The sequence below is a fragment of the Aphelocoma coerulescens genome, chromosome 17 (genome assembly GCF_041296385.1).
Source record: "Aphelocoma coerulescens isolate FSJ_1873_10779 chromosome 17, UR_Acoe_1.0, whole genome shotgun sequence".
NCBI lineage: Eukaryota > Metazoa > Chordata > Aves > Passeriformes > Corvidae > Aphelocoma > Aphelocoma coerulescens.
Window position 1 is genome coordinate 9,152,810 of NC_091030.1, and position 20,192 is coordinate 9,173,001.

Genomic DNA, 20,192 nt, shown 5'->3' on the forward strand with positions numbered 1-20,192 from the left:
CTGGAGTTGAGATTTGCTTGAACTAAAACAAAAAGATGTGGAAGAACTTTAAGAATAACCCCATCTGTTCAGTAGTTCCTGTAGTCTGCCTTTGTAGGGGCTGTTCTGTGTGGGTTTGGGATGAGAGCAGCAGCCGGGGTTGTGTCTGTGCTCCTGTCTGACCAGTGCCCTCCCAGTGCCCCACGTCTGCCCAGCCCTCTCCCTGTTTTCCTGGCTTAGAGAATACAGAGAGCTGCCAGGACTCTTCCAAAGAAAGCTGCTTGTGATGCATCCTGATTTATTGATATATCATTTTTTAAGTTTTATCTCTATTGTGTTTCCATGGTGCCGAGTTTTTACCTTTATAACTTTATCGTGTGGGTTCGCTGCGAGTGAACATTATTGGTGTGGGAGTCAGCTCCAGACACAAGACTTGCATCATTACTTTATGTTTAATAAAACAGGAGCTCCAGATTTTGCTGTCATTAACACTCTGCTCAGTTTTGTCCCCCTCCCTTTTTCTCTCTTCTTTCTAGTTTTTTTTTCTTGTTGCCCCAGGGTGTGTGGAATTCTACAGTTCCTGCATCTCAAAGGCATATGGTGGTGATGGGTTTGCACATATGCTTTAAAAGTATTAGAATACCAAAAATATCCAAATAATATAATATAATATAATATAATATAATATAATATAATATAATATAATATAATATAATATAATTTCCAGGTTCTAGAGTAATTGAAAATGAAATTTGATAAGGAAGAAAATGAAATTTGATAAGGAAGAAAAATTTAAATGAGAGTCCCACCTTTCTCTATCTGCAGTGAGATGATGGCATTGGATTTTGGGTTTGTGAAACATGTAAGAAAAGAGCCCAAATCACAGCAGATTTAATTGTGCTGTTTTGAATTGTGCCATCCTGTTTTAGCTGAAGTTGCTGTGGTTGTGATTAAGCCATTCCTCAAAAGGATCTGTTTTGTTTTCTTTTGTCTTCATTCTTTGTGTCTTATTATGACTTCAGTCAGCTCTTGTGATTAGAGCGATTGTACTCCGAGCTTGGAGATGTCAGAGGCAAAGCAGCAGAAGCAAAGCAAGAAAAGCAATGCCCTTGCACTTGAAAAGCAAAATCAGTGGGAGCTCTGTGTGTTCCCAGAGAAGCTGTGGCAGCCCCTGGATCCCTGGCAGTGTCCAAGACCAGGCTGGACGGGACTTGGAGCAGCCTGGGATGGTGGAAGGTGTCCCTTCCCATGGCAGGGGGTGGAACTGGATGCTGTTGAAGGTCCTCCCAACCCAAACCACTATGTGATTCCATGGTTCATCCCTTTTTCTTGCCAGATTTGATGATTTCTGCGCCACATTGCTCTGTGGGCTTTCGTGGATTGCATGGGGCCATACTCTTGACCAGAGGGATTGTCTCTAAAGACCCTAAAAGATCTCTTCTTGCGCAGAGTTTAGGCTGTGCAGGGATGAATTTGTATAGCTAGTACCTCTGCTTCCATTGTAAAGGATATTTCATAATTTACTCTGTCTGAAGGGATTCTTGGGCTCTGCAGATTTCTATTTTTTGTCATTTCATAGAGACTATTAACTTCTGAATGAAACCTTTCTCAGTTACTAGTTTAATCTTTGCTAAGATATTTTTACTGGTGGTGAATGCTGCCCACACACAGGAAGACACAATTCTGCCCTAGACAGTTCTCAGTATAAACTTAAAAGTGTATAAAGAACATGCATGCAAAGGGCAGTGCTTTAATTGCTGGAACTGACAAGAATGCAGCTCAGCTAGAGGAGCAGGCAGTGCTCCGAGGGTGGGATTAGCCTTGTTTGTCTGGAGATCAGAATCAAATGTTATTTAAAGTCATAAATGAAGAAGAAATGGATCATGTCCTTATGATCTCACTAGGAAAGCTTGGCGGTCACACCCCAGGTCAGAATCTCTCTCTTGTATTTTCACAGACAAATTTCTGTCTTTTCTTCTTACCCCATCTGAAAATTACAGAAGGTATTAATTCACACATTAGACTTTCTGATCTCTGGTGTGCACTATGGAGGTGCAAAGTATCGCTATAGCAGCATAATTTATCAGCATTAAAATCTCTGACATCTCATTCTCCCAAGGAAGCTGGCAATGAAAACGGAAAATGGCTCAGTGTGATCTCCTTCTGGTGGCAACAAATGGAAAAACAATGGGAAACAGAAGGAGAGTAATGTCTTGCTGCAACCCTAAATTCTAATTTCCAAATCCTGCATGGATTATGGAAGAGTTGTGGAGATGTGGAATACATGATGGAGGAAGAAAAATGTCACCATTGGCTGCAGAAGGCATTTGGGTTGTTCCTTATCAATTCCCTGTCCAGAGTTCAAAGCTGTTCTTGGATTGAAGAAGTGGCTTGATAAAATGAGGACACATTTGTGGGTGGGCTGGCAGGGATTAAGGAGCTCCAATCTCTCGCTCCTGGGCCAAAACCTTCTCACCAGAGTAGTTTAGGGCAATATCAGGGGCTTGGCCAGTCGTGTATTTTGGATTTTCCCCTCACAGCAAATATTGGCCTGTGTCCATAGCAGGCAACCAGAGCCTGGTCCAGTCAGAGCAAACAAGAGCATGGAGAGTTGGTATGATGAGTGTGAGGCTGATACTGAGTTGATATGATGAGTATGGGGCTGATAGCACGTTGATAGGATGAGTAGGAGGCTGGCTAAGGTCTGAGTACTGAGGGAAATATCTTAACAATGCTCTAGATAATGCAAATCCTTAAATTTGCTTTTCACAGCCATGTTTCTCTATACTATAAAATTCTCTAAAGGTATTTCTCAGGGACAGAACCCTTTTGAAAAGGCCTTTGTTACCTCACACGTTGTCTTTGTGCAGGATGACAAAGTGTACAATGCGATGGCCTGTGTTTTATACCTCCTGCTATTTCAGTCATGCAAATAGCTCCCGGAGAAATATTCAGTTCACATGAATGCATGTTACATACCTCGTTTGTAAGTGAAGTGGCACTTAATAAATGTGAAACACCTTTGGTTATCTAGATGTTTGAAATTCTTGGTGCACTTACGAACAGGAAAGTCACTACCATAACAAGAGCCACACAGAGTGCCCGGGGAGATTTTGCAGCTTGAGAAAGACATAATGTGAGCCATGAATATCCGAGGTGGGGAAGGAGTGTTTAAATGGCATGAACAAATGACAGGCTACATAGAAGTCAGACTGTGATTATCTCCCTGCAAGACATATTAAAGGTATTCATTTATAAAAGGGAGCTGCTAAGGATCCATTCCTGTATGTTGAGTGGAGGAACTCCTGAGGCTCCTGCCTGGAGCAGGGGGTGCACTGTGGGCATGGCTGGGATGCTGCTCTGGTACTCTCATGTTTCCTTCCTTGCGCGTCAGAATCTGTGCTTGATCCGTGAATACCTTGCCCCTTTGCTGGGGCTGGGGAAGGGAAGCGGTGTGTGCAGAACCTCAGGTTCTGCGGGGATTGCTGAGCTGTTTATGTGGAGCTGATCTGTTTCTTTAGTGTGATGGTCCCTAAAAGGAACACGCCTTCAGGCTTCACCCCAAAATCCTGGTTTCTCTTTAAAATGGCCCCCCACTTTCTCTGGCCAAAGTGCTTGACCCTCTCGGACCATTCTCATGCTCTGTAGATGCCAGCCAGCACAGTAGTCTTATACTTTTATTGCCTTATTTAGCGGAGAGATTAAATGTAATGTTCAGATTATGTAGAACATTAACTCCTAACAATAAGCAAATAACACATTAGAAGCTTTGCTATTAAAACGTTTAGTGCTGGCTTTGCTGTGGAGCTCTCCAGGAGCCGTGACTTATGTTCCGTGAGGGAGGAGGTTCGGCGGAGAAGAAGGAACGAGCGTCTCTTTCTTCTCTAAGGTGGTGCCTGTATCCCCGAGCCCACAGGCGGTGTTTGGACGAGCTTTATGGAGCTCCGTCCATGTAGCTGAAACACCTGAGCCCGGCTGTGCCGGCCATGGCCGCGAATCCGGGGGGTTTCGAGCAGGTAACGGAGCTCTCCCGTGTGCCGGCGGCTCGGCGTGGGTGGCGTCTGGGCTGGGGCGGCCGGACCCAGCCCCTGCTCCCGTCAGGAGCTGCGATGTGCCAGTCTTGTCTTTCAGACGGGATTTTTATGGGAGCTGATGGTTGCCAGGGCAACGGAGGCTTCGGGGAGTCTCGCGCGCCGCAGCCCCGGCCTGGGAGCGCCGGGAGCAGATGTTGGCTGACGCCAGGCGCTGCCAGCGCCGCTCATGCGGGAGCTGCCGGGGACGCTGTGCCCGGCTGCACGGGCGGCACCGCTCCCGCTCCCCGCTCCCCTCTGCCCTGTAATTTAGTATTCTTGTCTCACCCCACAGGGGTTCCTCAGCCGTCGGCTTAAAGGCTCCATCAAAAGGACAAAGAGCCAACCGAAGCTCGATAGGAACAGCAGCTTCCGGCACATTTTACCTGGCTTCAGGAGTGTGGACCATGAAAGGTAAGGGGACGTTTCGCGGAGGGTGTGGGAGAGAGAAGGAAGATATTGATTTTTCCAGCTCTTGTTAAGATCTTGCTTATCTTATTCAGGGCAAGGGCTGCATCTCTGATAGAAGTAGACTTGGTTAATTGCAGGAGGGGTAGTTTTAATTTGTTGCTGAGGATGCGGTGCAAGCCCTCCCTTTTCAGGTTAAATTCCAGGTGCAGAGAAGCCTGACTGCTCTGCTTTCTCTTTCTCAATAAATCCTAAGTTGATGCACCAGCATATAAATAGCACAGAGATGCAGCAGCCAGAGCCGACTGGTGCAGGTGAGGGAGGGAGGGATGCTCCCACACTGGACTGCACCGATCACAACTGGGTTACACACGGTAGGAACAATACCATGGAACAATAGCAACCATAATCTCCCCAAATGCCTGTCTCCCCCTCACACACATTCGTCTCCATCCCGCCGTTGTCTGCCGTCATTACACGGAGATGGAGCCTCAGCGTGTGGCCGGAGCTGCTGCTTCTGTCTGAGCCATGACAGGAGCTCAGTCCAGGAGGGATGTGTTGCAGGGAATGTGCAGATGGATCTGATAAAGCATTTCACGTGGGATGGCCACTATTGGAGCAAATTTGGAGTAAAATAAAAGAGAAATGAGATCTTGGGTTTATTCTTCAGCTGGTTTAGAAAGTAGAGCAGCTCTTTAGTGGATTTGTGTGTATTTATGTACGTGTAGATTTATGTCAGTGTGAGCATCAGACAGGCATCATTCGAGGTAAATTCATGTGGAAATTCACATGCAGATCAAGGTCATGGTTGGGGAAGACAGATTCCTTTACCAACCACAGAAACAAACCAGTGGTTTGCTTCCAAAAGGAAGGTCTTTTACCTTACACAAATCATTTTGAGGGGTGACAGAAGTATTGAAGTGCCAGGAAAAGTCTGCATCTGAAAATTCCACCAGGCTGGACATACCCTGATATAACCAGTTCAGAGAGGCAATTTAATACCCCAGGTACTTGAGAACCCATTGAGTAAATGCTTCACTTTGAAAAGCAATGACAACTTACTTTGTCTTAGCTGTACTTACTCATTGGAGGGGCCGTGAGCTTTTGAAGCCTGCAAATAACAATTGTCAATCTGGATTTTGCCTTACCTGACCTATTGCAGCCTCCTAGGCTTTTTCCTTCTGGATTTTGCAAGTGAAGTGATTGTGGTGGTTAGTGCCGAGTAAGATTTCAGGGATTACTATCTGGGCAGACAGAGTTGATTTGATTCCTGTGCTGCAGTTTTCCCAAACGCTCGAAGTAGGGCACTGTGTTCCAGAGGGAAGCGAGCGGAGCCGGGTGGCTGGGAATGTGCCTACGGTGCTGCTGCTCTGCTGGAAGAACAGGCAATGTTTCCTTTCTACCTGGATGAGTTTTGTTTTGTTCTGTGACTTGGCAGGATAGGATATGGGAATTAACTGTTCTGGCCAGCCCTGCAGCCAGAGTCATTTTCCCAAATTAAGCCTTGTAATTTCCCTGCCCTCCCAGCACAAGAGCCCCGGAGCTGGCTGGGCTTCCAGAGAGCCAGATGTACTGCAACTTCTCCTTAAAGAGACTCAGGGAATGCTGTAATGTGTTTGCAGTGTAGAGCTGAAAGGGTGGCTTAGAGGAGAGGTGGCACTTGGCAGCCTCAAATAACCAAAGACTTGCTTATATGAGTATGAGAAACTGAAAATGAATGATACCTTAATGATACCTGAGATTAGACCTTTTGTTAGGCAGGCATCACTCAAAAATGCACTTCCTCTGTGATACACAGACATCCCTGAGCTGCAGGACACTGAGACTCAGTGGCTTTTGACAGCAGGCTCTTAGTCCCTCGCTGCCATCACAGTGTCAGATCTGTCAGGTGAGCAGGAGTCCTCTGCAGGAGAGCTTGGCCTTAGGGACTGTTGCTCTCAGAGAGGTGAAAGAAAAGCAGCAGCTGGGCCTCTCAGTCATGCAGCGAGGCTTTGGTTACAGAAGATAATTTTATCTTCCTGAACATTCCCATCCCATTGTATGTGCACAGTGTATATGAAAGAGCTCCGGTCTTTCAGATCGTTCTCGTGCATTTTCTGCTGTGCTTGTCGTGCTTGTAATCCAAGAACTGTTTCACAGAAGCCTTTGGTATTGGAATATACGCCTCTTAAATATTTGATTCTTGACTCCATCTTGTATCGAAGCTGATTGTTCAGGAACCACTCCTCTGCTCGTGGAAGTCACCGTTACAACAGTGTTCTGTTCTGGAGCGTGGGCCAATTTCTGTGGGAATGCCACAGCAGAAATGAATAGTGCAGTAAATGCAGTCAAAACACTCCAGGCTGAAATACTGAGCTACAGTAGATCGTAAATGCTTCTGTTACTTGGCTTCTTTGTATCTAAATTGGGACTGTTCCTGCCTCTTATTTCCTTTATTTTTCCTTTCCTTGCATGTCCTGTTTATCCTTCAGATGAATATATGAAGTACATGAACTGTGCACATGCATGTTCAGACAGATAATGACATGGACGTGCCTTGTGTGTGGGGCAGAGAATATAAACAAATACATTTCACTAAATTACTGTGGGGTTTACATGGATAGAATTTTGCCAGTCTTGTGCATACTGGTTTTTTTTCCTGTTACAGAAACAGTAATACAGTTATTGCTAGTGAGTAAAAGAAGCAAAATCAGAGCAAGTGTAACTCACGTTCTGTATGAGAGGTGCATTAGTCTGGTACAGTCAGAGTATGTAAATATGAGATCTAAAGGAGGATTGTGGAATGAGTGTTTCTTTCAATTTGCTGGCTGGTCATATTGCTTGTTAGAGCTAAAAAGGGTTCCAAAAAGTGGCTTTTTGCTAACAATGTCTCCTGCCTCCTGATTTATTACAGCAGCTCACTAAGTTTTTATCGTGGAGCGCTGAATGCTTGGCTTTGTAGTGGCCTCTGGAATCAGCCACAAATCAAGCATTTGGCAGATGGATTTTTCTTAATTGGACCCACATTTCTCCTACAAAATTTGTGATGGAGAAAATTTCTGGGTTGGACATGGAGCACAGGGAGCAGAGCCAGAGAAGGGAGAGAAGGTTGTTCTGCTGCAGTTGTTAATTATTGGTGGGGATGCATTGCTGATTGTTTTCTTGTGGTGGCAAAGGTGATTTTAGACCAGTACTGAGAGGGCAGGCCCACAGTATCACTGTGTGGGACAAATGCCTTCAGATTGTCATGATTTGGTGGGAAATGGTAATGTAATCCCTGAACTGATCATTGCTGGGGATGCTTTTCCTCAGTGCACCTAGAATCCATTTAATGCTAAGGGACTCTGGATTACCAACATTTGTGATTATTTTGCAAGGTTGTTTTTTAGGTTTTTTTTATAATTCCAGGAGATAACGTTCCATTTAGGCTTTTATTGGCACTACAAAAGCCTGAGCATATGGCTGATTGTTAAATGAGCCTCAGCCTTGGAAGGGGTACAGCCCTGCATTAATAACAGCAGTAACTTGCACTACTGAGACTTCCTCTTTAAACTCCTTTTTGTTTTTAGCCCATCCAAAATTTTTGCTTCTAACCCCCAGAGGGAAGAGGAATTGTACAAGTCATGTACTGCAGCACATTTAATTCCTACTGTGGTGCCCATGCTGTCTGTTGTAGAGGGGCTTTCCACATGCACAAAACTTACTTTGGTGCATCAGCAACTGATGAACGTCTGTGCTCCTGCAGCAAACTTAGTTTGGGAGTTCTTGGGGATCTAATTACCATTTGTTTATTCCCAACAAACCTGATATGCCAAATATTTTTAGGCATGATGAAATTGGTTAAGTTTTATGAGAATCTGGTGAGTGCTGCATGGCAAAGGATGAAGAAGTTGCTCTATTTCCTCTGGAATTGGAAAGAGGAATGACTCATCCTGCAGAAGTAGGACACTGGCAGACCCCAGAGCGCATGGAGGGCTTTCAGATCTGTGTGAACAAGTGCTGGAGAGCTGCTTCCTCTTCTGGCTCCTGCTTAAATGGCATTATCCAGGGAAGCTGTCTGAGTAGGAAAACCTACACCAGTGGGGATCCCCTGAAGGGCAGCCCTGACACCACACTACGGACAGCCGGGCTCTAAGGAAGATATTGTGAGGAAACACCGTGCAGTTTGTGCAGGGAACCATCCAGCCCCATCAGCAGTGACTGAACTGCAGAATAAAGCCTCTTGCACAGCCAGGAGCATCCGGCAGGACCCATGTCACTTGTGCCAGGGGTGATGCCTGTCCCCACTGTCCTCACATCAGGGAACAGATTTCAGCAGAAAATCAAGATTCAAGGACAGTCTCAGAATCCAGACTGGCCTCGTGTAGTACCTGCATTCATACCAAGGCTGCTTTGTCCTGGAATACGCAAATCAGCCTTTTAATGGGGTTCTTCTGCAAAACATTTCTTGAACCAGAAAGTTAATTACTGATCTCTAATTAATGGCTGTGTTAAGAGGCTGGAGTAAAATCAGAGAGAGCTGCTTTGAAGGAGAGATGCAGGAAGAAATTATCATTTCTTTCCATCAACTGTGATGTTCCTCATCTTCTTCTTGTGGTATTAGGAAGTTTAGACATTTTAAAAAGAAGAATGTTGTTAATGGAAAGAGGGCATTTTGAAAGGGTTTCTTTGGGAGGCATTGAAAGAAACAAAAATCGTAATTTAATAACTCCAAGAGGGACAGAGATGGATTGAAAGCAACGTGGGGCCTTTCAGCTTCTCCCAAGGCAGCAGCAAGGTCTCAACTGTTCCTCTTGTTAATTTGGCTTTTGCAGATACCTGTGAACTTGTATCAGAGGCTGCCTGAGGTAAATGTGTTCCCCGTTCTCAAAGGGATACAGAGACACTTCCCTTTATCCTACACATTCAAACCAACTTCCTAATTGAACAGGGGGTCATGCCTAATACCTGTCACTACAGACTATATGAACTCCTGGTAATTCTTCAAGTCATAATAAATGTCAAGGGAAGGGCTAAGAGGCTGGAATGATTTTGATAGAATCATAGAATCATGGCAGAATTTTTGCAGCCTTTTTCCCAGTTCTGCACTCACTGGTTCCTGACAGCCCTGTGCCCCACGGGGTGCAGCCGGCGCGTTGACTCAACTCGGAGTCACGGAGCAAAATTAGAAAATCCTTCCTGCTTCGGCATATGCGGCTCTGCTGGGATAATTGGCTTCATGCATCTTACAATTAGCTTGCAAAAATATGTTTTGCATCCCTGACCTTTTCTCTATACGCAAGGCCATTGTTTCCCTGTCCTGCTTAATTACAAAATAGAGCGTTGTGTGAGGAGAGAGATGACATCGCTGGATCGTCGGCTCTAATTTGACGAGACATCGTAATGGGGAGTTTTCATACTGAGGGCACTGAATTAGTGTAGCGTGAAGGCACATTTCTCCAAACCTACTAAATAAGGAGAAGTTAATTTTCTGCTCTATCTTTTTGACGTTTGTAATCAAAGCATTGTATTCCAGCTGCAGATGGTTAGCGTGTGAGGGATGTTTGGGAAATGCCGACAATCGCGAGGCATTGTCTCCGTGGCCAAGGATCAGGTTGATTAATGGATACAAGGATGCTTGCTTTCATTTTGCTGCTCTCCCAGTCTGAATACACATTATTGACTTGTGTGGCCATTGCCTGGCAGCTGGGATGTGGTGGTGCAGCAGTGCACACCTCAGGGGGACAAGCAGAGAGCTCCACTCGTGTCCCTCGAGCACAGGCTGAGCCAGGGTGACAGTTCCGCTGCGTTGTGGCCCGTGGTGTCTTGATACTCTTCAGGTCGAAGGCAGAAACTGCTACTCCTTGCATCGTTTTGTTTCCAAATAGACCATTTATTCTGACTTTGCCCTGGTGAGGTTTTCATGTGCATGAATTTCAGTGCAATTACATTAGCATTACTCTTCATGTCAATAACCTCAAAGGAAAAAAAGAGAAAGAAAATGCCATCGCTGCAGCTTTTCTACCAGAGGATGCTTTCTGTTCCTTCTAGACTCTTCTCTTTGTAAATATCATCTCTTTACAATAGATACTGAGATACTTCTATCCCAGGTTTAAACACCCCCCTGCCGTGGGCAGGGACACCTCCCACAGCCCTGAGCAGCCTGGTCTGTGGAAGGGAGGTGGAATGAGATGAGCTTTAAGGTCCCTTCCAACCCAAACCAGTCTGGGATTCTGTGATTCTGGCACACGGGGAAAACTGCTCCTTATGAAACCATCGAGTGTACACTGAGAGGAACAGTCCTGCTTTCCCCAGCCCATTGCCTCCTGCCCATGTGTTCCCCTCCTGCCCATGTGTTCCCCTTCCCCTCACACGATCTTGGGAAGGTCAACAAGTGGATTCAATGGGAAATGATTATTCAAGGGGTGATTTTCTGTTTGGTTGGGGCACTGAACCAACTCCAGTAGCTGCAGAGAAGCAGGGAGATGGCAGAGCAGGGACTTTTCCCTGTTTCTGGCACGGGCAGCTGCATTTAATGGGGTATAACTGTACTCTCCGTTCCTGCCCCTCGTGCTGTGTGGGCCTAGGGGAAGGATGTCCAATTGGCACCTGCCTCCAATTTCCCTCTTCCATGGAATTTGCCATCTCCTAGGAGAGATCCATTGCATGTTGGCTCACACTCTGCTGTCCTCCACTCTCTCATTTCTAGTGGCAATCAGTTTTAGGGAAGGAAGGAAGGAAGGAAGGAAGGAAGGAAGGAAGGAAGGAAGGAAGGAAGGAAGGAAGGAAGGAAGGAAGGAAGGAAGGAAGGAAGGAAGGAAGGAAGGAAGGAAGGAAGGAAGGAAGGAAGGAAGGAAGGAAGGAAGGAAGGAAGGAAGGAAGGAAGGAATGTTTTTTAAAAACTTTTCAAACCAACTTCCGCTCTGTTCTTTATTGAAACCTTGCAAAATCTCGATTGGAAAATCTGTGTGAGGGACAAAGAATTGCAAGTGAACATGGAAGTGAGGTGGGGAAGGTTCCAAGCCTTTGTTCAGAGCTGGGACATGCTGATGTTTGACGTGTGTTCCTTGTTATCCCAGTTGTCATTGCAGTGCTCGGGTACTGAAATCCACTGATTGTAGCTGGAGGCAACAGCTGGAGCTCACTGCTGGCTCTGACTTGTACAGAGCACTGGCTGTAATGATGTTCAGGACTTGTGAATTCCAAATAACTCTGTCAAGTTCATCCGTCAGCTGGGAGGGAAGGAAAAACCAGACTGGGGAAAAAATATACTTCTTCTTTGCCATATTCTTTAATAAAACCTTAGGATATAGAGCCTCTGAAATGGTTATTAGCGAGAATTCAAGTAGTTTGTTCACCTATGGATATCTTATAATAGTGATATTATGTCTGTGCTTATCTGGTTGGCTGTGCTTACAATTCAAATTTTCAGTACAACTACAGAATGTCTCACTTAGGTTCTCTTCCACACAATTCAGGCCAGGTGTGATGAAAAAAAGCAAGAACTGATTTTAATTGAATTAAACCAATGCATTTTAGCTGGAATGAAAATGTAATTTGTTTTAAAATACTGAACTGATTTGAATTAAAGCCAGAAATATGAATTTAGCTTTAATCCACATGTGTTACATAAGTAATTATATGAGAAAGCGCTGTGGCATGCCTTGTGATTGATAATGTGCAGGAGGGTGGCATACCCTCGTTCCAAATGATGGAAATGTAGTAGGAATTAGAAAGCCAGAGCTGTTCTATCAGGCTGTGCCCTTTGCTCACATTTACAGATGTCTCTGGGATTAAGCTGGCCCTGTACCCTGCCTCCCCCACTCCAGGGGGGATTACCCACAACCCCATCCCAACCCCCAGTGCTGCCTCTCCGGTGGAATCCCTGTGCAGAGCGGGCCTGCGGCAGGTCCCAAGTGATTTACATAACTCGGCTCTATGTACCTTGAATTATTAATATTTTGCTGTCCTGGCTGTGTGGGGAGATTTGTTCCATTAGGGATGTGTTTGTTGCTATATAGTAGCACTTTAGATGATGGGAATACACGGAGAGAGAGAGAGAAGGATTTATATGTTAAATTCTTTTGGTGAGAGCAGAGTTTTTACCAATGCCTGCCTTCTGAGGATTGCAATGAAAGGCTCAGGGCTGCTGTTGCTCATCTTGGAGTCTGGTGTTTATCCTCTGCCTGGGCATAATCCTCCTGGGCACCAGGCAAGGCCAAGTGCCATCAGGATGTGAAGAGTTTTAATCATGACATGGCAGTGTCTGTGATTTCCCTGGATCGTGGCATCTCCTCACCTTCCCCGGTGCTCCCAGGGAAGGTGGCAGTGCGTGTTGTTTGTGCAGGGTCTGTGTGGGTGAGCACAGCGCTTCTACAACAAGGTGTAATTAGTGAGTGACACAGGGCCACGTGCAGGGGGTACCTTGGAGGGTGCTGGGCACACCAAGGCTCCACCAGGCCCCGCCGGATGCTCCTGGTGCCTTTCCTGAACGGGATATTGCATCCGCAGAGGCTCTCTGCAGGAACCCTCTCCAGCTCCCCCGAATTAATTATTCACTGATCATCACTCAGACCTTATGGATTAGGGAGCAGGGTTGGCAGGGGGTGGATGGAAGATGGAGCAATTTGGATTGCAATTAGTATTTAATTTCTTCCCTTGCTCCCTGTTTGCTTAAATTGGAGGTTGCGTGTTAGAACCAAGCAAGGCTTTACATCCCAGCAGTGGAAGTGGAAGTTCCCTGTGCACCAGAAACCAGCAAATCCACTACAGTCCTTAAGCTTCCCAAAGGGATCAAACACTCAATTTGAGAAGTTGAAATATCAGAGGAACATGTTCTGCTTAGAAAATGGTGTGAGGGAACAGCAGTGCTTGGTCTGCGGAGAAGGGACTTCACTAGTCAAATCCTACTCTCACGAGAACAGCATTTAGATGTTGTCTCTCTCCATCCTGAGGGAATGGCATGAAGCTCTGCCAGGCAAGATTTAGGCTGGATTTCAGGAAAAGGTTCTTCTCCCAGAGAGTGGTGGGGCACTGACCAGGCTCCCCCAGGAATGGTCACGGCCCCAAGGCTGCCAGAGCTCCAGGAGCGTTTGGACAGCACTCTCAGGGACAGGATGGGATTGTTGGGGTGTCTGTGCAGGGCCAGGAGCTGGACTGGATGATCCTTGTGGGTTCCTTCCAGCTCAGGATATTCTGTGATTCTGTGAGCCCTTATCTCTTGTCTCCCCTTGCTACTCCTGGAGTGTGCTCCTTGCCAGGAATCCTCTCTGGGAGAAGGAAAACCCATCTGGGTGGGCAGTCCCACCGCCCCAACATCACCCCCAGCCACCGGGGCTGTCCCCCTCTCAGACAGTGTAATTGGGAGTTCAGTCATTACAACACTGTTACCAAGAGTTGGAAACTCTGCTCCACCGGTGAGACTGTGTCTAATTTTGAAACCTCGAGGGGTTTTTTGATTATACCAGTAACCACAGTCTGGGTCACACTTTGCAATAATTATCCTGATGTCTGAGAGCTTGTTAGAACATCCCTGGAGGAAGGGGCCTGGTTGCATCAGAGGAGAATTTAGAGGTATATGCTGGCAAACCTTCAGCACTGGAGATTTATTTAAGTTAGTTCTTTTAATTGCTTTCCAGCATCCCAATTCTGTTATAAGCTCTCTGAGCCATCTAGGGAAGTGAGTGTAGCTCACATTAATCGCCTCAGTCCTTCTTCCTCTGACTAGTTACTCCCAGCTTCATTTACACGGGTATTTGAGCCCTACAGAGCAGGCAATAATTTTGATTCTGTTTAAACATGTTCTAACAGAAGATATAAGATAGGAAAATTCATCAGCTGACTGCAGCACTGGAGTCTTTTTTAACTCTCGTCTCTTAAGCATGGCTTGCGATCTTTGTATAACACTGCTGCCTCCTGAGTCTGTTGGCAGCTCTGTGATATATATTCATGGAGCAATTCCAGTCCTTGAGTGAAGCCTGCAAGAAAAGGGCAAAGAATTATTTGTCTTTTTTTTCATTATTGCAGCCCTCTTATACCTGCTCTGACACGCACTTGAGAGAAGTTTGCCTTGATGCCTTTATATCTGAAGCTCTCTCTCTGTACCAGCCCAGATGGGGTGTCTCACCCTCATTAGATAAAGTCACCCATGTTGAGGTGAGGCTCTCCCTCACTTCATTAATCTCAGTCCCAACCTCTCACACGACAGCAGAGCCTGCACGCACCCTCCGTTACACACTGCGATAGCAGGGAGGGAGGAACAGAGGGACTCCAGCACGTCCAAGGGGTGGCCTAGGAGCCAGGGCCAGCTCTCTGTTATTCCCTGACTTGAGAGCTTTGTTCTCTCTTCTTAACAGTAGAAAAAGTTTCATTGTCTTAAGAAATAACAATAATCCTGTTTGACTGGTGTGAAGTTTTTGGTCTCAATTACATCTTGTATCAACAAGTTCCTCAGACAGACACTGTCTGATACATAATTTACAGCACTGACAGTTTTTCATCTATTAAACTCCATTATCTTTCATCTTTATTATCTATTTGTTGGCCATTTTAGAAAAGACAGTAAATAGAAACAGGCAATTTATTCCTGATTTTACCATGCATTATTTGCTGATAATTTGTCCTGTCAAGTCTCCTTGTCTTTTCCAGCTAAAGACACTCCTCTTGAATTGTTTTCCATGGGTTTTATCACTTTGAGGCATTCCCTACTCAGTGTGCTTGCTCATGTACAGTATTATGTTGTTGGAAGAAACATCTTTTCTACACCTGTTTGCCTTGGAAGCACTGGCAAGTCTCTTCTGGGCATCTGGGAGCAGCAGGGACTGGGGCTCCAGGGTTTCCTTTGGGACAGAGGCTCCAGGGCTCCGGTGCCCTCAGCCTAGGGAAAACCATGACCTGCTGCCATTCCTCCAGCATCCCTTTCCATCCCTGAGACTCCTCATCCCTGCTCGTGTCAGAGGAACACATCCTTTTGTTAAAATGAAGGGATCTGGAGTCAGCATTACACAGAGGAATGAGATACAAAATAACAGAGCCAATAATGATGGGAATCCCCCCACGGAACGGGAGTGCAGCCTCTGGAACAGCAGCTGCAGCAAATACATCCAGGTTATCAGTGGCTGCTTTGTGCTGAGGAGGCTTAGGTGTAATGAGAGTTGCTGCATCCTGGGAACCTCGGCAATGAATAGTGACATTTTCCAATAACAACTTTACAAAATGGGAGAAAAACATCCTGTGCATGAATGTGGCCCTGAAGGACAGCTCAGGGATCTCCTCTCTCTGCCTCAGAGCTGGACTCAGGTCACCAAGCTGCTTTCAGACTACCAAAAGTGACTCTTAATTGCTTCAGTCCTGTCTGAAAGCTCATCAATAATTTCCTGGGCTGGCTGTCCTGGCATTGGCATTCTGAAACACACGTTAGATTTGATTATTTTTTCAAATTAACATGCAAAGCATGACTTGACCTAAATAATTCCACCAGTCCAATCGTAAGTCTGAAGGTTTTGGAAGTATCAAGTTCCCTTAAACATTTAAGAGAGGGATTTTTACAAGAGTGTGTAGTGATAGAACAAGGGGAAATGGCTTCAAACTGACAGACCACAGGGTTAGATGGGATATTGGGAGGGAATCCTTCCCTGTGAGGGTCGGGAGTCCCTGGCACAGGTTGCCCCTGGATCCCTGGCAGTGTCCCAGGCCAGGCTGGATGGGGCTTGGAGCACCCTGGGATAGTGAAAGGTGTCCCTGCCCATGGCAGGGGTGGAACTGGATGGGCTTTAAGGTCCCTCCCAACCCAAACCAGTCTGGGATTCTGTGATAATTCACAGTCCCTCATTTCTCCCAGCCCATTATCCTACTTTGTTCCAAATCAGCCCATGGCATTCTCGGTCCTGCAGTAAGTGCCAGGCTGGAGCAGTGTCAGTGCTCCCAGAACAGGCTGTGCTGTATCACCTGCATCTTGGCACTTTGATTTCCTGCCATGTGATGTGTTGAAACCACAGCCCCTGTCACCGATAAGCTGAGAAAGCATCACTCAGCCCTGAGTAGTTTTGTGGACACTTTTCTTCCTCTGACACGTTTTTATTTCTATAAATGTCAGTGCATAAAGAGCACAGGATTAAATTTGATTTGTGCTTCTGGTGTTTGGCACATAAAGAACAACACTTGGGTGTCAGTACAATACATTGGAGAAAGTGACTCCTCCCAGCTGTGTTCAGCTCCAAAAATGAGTTAACATAAAGAGATCTTCAAAGCCCATTGGCTACCTCTGGAGATTAAATAGTTTGAAACACTGGTTACAGCTATTCCTGGTATCTGACCATTATTTACAACTATGTGTGAATCTTCAAAATTAGACTCATTTTGTCTCACCTGTACAGTCTACTGAGAAATCTTCTTTTTTTTTTTTTTTTTTTTTTTTTTTTTTTTTTTTGTTGTTGTTGTTGTTGTTGTTGTTGTTGAAAAATTATTTGGGTGACTAATGACCCAACTGAAAAAAAGTCATCAGATGCAGCAGTTTGTGATGATGACTGGGGATGGGCTGTTTTGTCCAGGGACTTTATCTACCATTTCCATCAAAAAGTGCACTGGGAAATGTTTTCTCTCAGCGCAGCCTCTCTGTGCAGCTGTTTGTCGTGCTGCTCCTGAGGTCACAGAGCTCCCACTTTGCTGTGTCAGGACATCCAATTTATAGAAACCTCGTCATGGACCAGTTTAAAGGTTCCACATGTCCCTGCCATGGTTGGCTTCATTTTGCATTAACTAGAAGTCCACTGCTGGTAATTTTGGCCAGCAGTGGCCTGTTTTCCCGGAGCTCATCTTTGCATTGCCCTTTTCCGTGCTACAAGAGGTCACATTATTCCATGTCAATAAATTTGTAGAAAAAGTCTCGCTTTTTCTGTTATGGCCATGAGCTGCTGCTGAGCTGGAACAAGCTGGGAATGTCCTCAGTGCTAAACTGTGAGATTGCATAATTATGGCTTACACAACAGCACACACACAGGCAAACAAACCAGGGATTGCTATGTGGGATGGACTCGGGAAGCCTGTGTTGGACGGCTTTCAGCACTCGTGTTCCCTGCAAAAGGAGTTCCTGCTACTTAATTTAGTAACCATATATCTGATTTTCACTTTTCTGGGGAAGGTGGGTGGGTTTGCTCAGAGTTTGGGGAATTTTTGCTTTCCCGTTCTCCCTAGTGGCTCGGAAAGGCGGAGCCCACATATTGCTTTCCATCGTGCCTGTCTCCATAAGGGAGTGGTTTTCCCCCACAACAATTGGCAATTACGGTTCTTATTTTAAATAACATGAAAACAAAGCAGGCTGCTTCCACCCTGGACTCTGCAGATAGGCAGAGTTCTGAATCCTGCTGGAGTAATCACTGTTACTAATTATAGAATTCGGGGAAGACGGCAGGGCCAGGCAGGCTGAGCTGGGCTGAACTGGGCCAGGCTGATCCTTCCAGCATGAGCTCCAAAGCAGCAAATCTCACTAATTTCTCTGTTGTGATTTCTGCTCTTTGCTTTGTCTCTGTTTCCCTCCCCTTTGCTGCCCTTGCACTTCCAGCACGGGAGTGTGTAGCAGCATCGTAGTAAGTGCTTGAATGGCTGGAAAATCCTTTCATGGCAAAGATGTGATTGTTACTTATTTATTTTATTTTTGGTTAATACGACTGGAATACAAATGGGGCTCTGGTGCCTAAGGGCCTTGCATTCTTCCAGTAATTCCTTATGACATGTGTCAGGCTCTGTTTTATTCAGGTGGGTGGTGTGATATTAAACAAGAAAGCAAGCTTGCATTTCTCTGCAGCTGTATTTATACGCACACTCCTGGCACAGAGCTGCTTATTAGGAGAATGTCATCTCCACGCTGCCTGTACCTGGAACAGTCTGCAAATACCGTGTGGGCTTTAAGGGAAATCATCTTAAATCAATCAGGTCTCCCAACACCGGGGTGTCCTTCCTGCCTTATCCTTTGTCCAGGCAAAGATGGGGCTGCGAGAGATGTTCCTTAAGCAATGCTGCAGCCGAAACAGTCATGTCTGAATGGAATATTGATTTTCTAATTGCTGTGCTGCTGTTAAATGAGTTGTTATGGGGGAGCAGGGGGAAAGCAAACTCAGATGCTTGGCTGGCTGGCTTTGCTTTGGCTCTGCTGAACACACCCAGCGTGTTAATGTGGGAAATTCAGCAAAGGGAGGAAGGTGGAATCCCTTTTTTGTGTGGCACGGACATGGAGAGGGCAAATGAGACTCACCAGTGGGACAAGCTTATTCTCTCACAAAGCACAAAACAGCCCTTTGGCTTCAGACACTCGGGCTGCAGCCAGGGAGAGAACGAATTGCAAAGCGGAGGCATCTTATGCAATAGTCCCCGGGAGGTGGCTGCTGCTCTCCGTCATCCCGGGCTCTGCCTGAGCTCCTCGGGCTCTCCAGGGCAGAGCAGGATTGGCTGCTCCTCGCACACACACAGGCACCACAGAAGGATTTTTGCTTCCCTGGTGCCTGTTTGCTGCTTATGGAAGTGGCCAGATGGACAGTCCCTGTGCAGCCATGGAGGGATGAGCTGCTGGGACAGGTCAGCCCTGTGGTCATGGAATCTCCATGAAACCGTTGTTAGAAGGGACCACCTGGGGAAGAAAGGGACATGCCTGGGAAAGGGACAGATGTGGGAGAGAAGGGAACTGGACCTCTCTGGTTTTTTTTTTAAAGCCTTTAGTCAGGTATTTTGGAAAGTGAAACGCAGTCCCTGTAGTGAAATTGTTATCACAAAGCATCTTCCTGAGACAGTAGAAATAGCTATCAGCCACATCTAACCAATAAATAATACTTCTTAATATAGTTTCAGAAAAAGCAGCATATGTTTATGTGTTCAAACACATCCTCTTAGGAGAAAAATAGCTTCTTTATTTTTCTGAAGATTAAAATGCCAAATCAACTAATTACTTTTCTTTGAAAACCTCTACCACATAAAACACACACTCTCTCAGTGAACTAAATTGATTTATATTCCACCATTAATTCTTTATAGCCCATAATTTGCAGAACAACAAAGCTGGTTGGAAAATGTGCCCTGTTAAGGGACAAACAGCTTTCTGAATAAGATGGAAATATGTTGGCATGGAAAAGAAACGTGGGTGCAGCTGAGGCTGGGGTGGCCCAGGGGCTGTGCTGGGGCACAGCCATGGTCTCGAGGCAGCCCTGGGAGAGCCTCCCGAGCTGCTGTGCAAACTCCCTGCAAACTGAGAAGGGAATCAGCCTGGCTGAGGTCATGGGGAGAGGAAGCTCCATGTCCACCCAGCTGGGACAGTCAGTGTTCTCCATGTAAACATCTTTTCCCAAGCTTTTGGATGCTCTCCTGGTGTTCCTGCACTTCAAGTCCATGTATATAATTTAATTAGGTGCCATGACCTTTCCCTTTGGGTGGTGTTTCTATTGGCTTAAGAATATCTGAAATTTCTCCTAATGTCTCCACTGGTCTCATTTGCATTACCCACGGAAGATTTTATTTTTTATTACTGGGACAGTCTAAAAAACTGGAAATAAAATTACGTTTGGGTTCTTCCAGTAAATACATCAGTGACTGGAATCGAGATCTTGGTAATGAAATTGGAATTTGTCTGTTGTTGTTTTGGAGTAGTAATAAGATGACAATAGAATAATCCAGGTACAAAATTGCTGGGGTTTGGGGGATGAATGAGATGTTACATAAAGGGGTGTCTGCCAGGAGGGCTTGGATTGAGTACATGGATTGGAAGTGGAATTAGAGGCTGAGAGGGGCTCATGT

General features: G+C 45.8%; 1 protein-coding gene across 3 annotated transcripts in view; it reads left to right on the forward strand.

The window, feature by feature from the left end:
• Nucleotides 1–20,192, forward strand: part of DAB2IP (DAB2 interacting protein) — a 132,187-nt gene that overhangs the window by 28,785 nt on the left and 83,210 nt on the right. For all 3 annotated transcript variants that reach the window (XM_069032186.1, XM_069032187.1, XM_069032188.1), the window contains exon 3: nucleotides 4,345–4,463. In XM_069032186.1, the coding sequence (XP_068888287.1) occupies nucleotides 4,345–4,463 (119 nt within the window). The remainder of the gene's footprint in view (nucleotides 1–4,344; nucleotides 4,464–20,192) is intronic.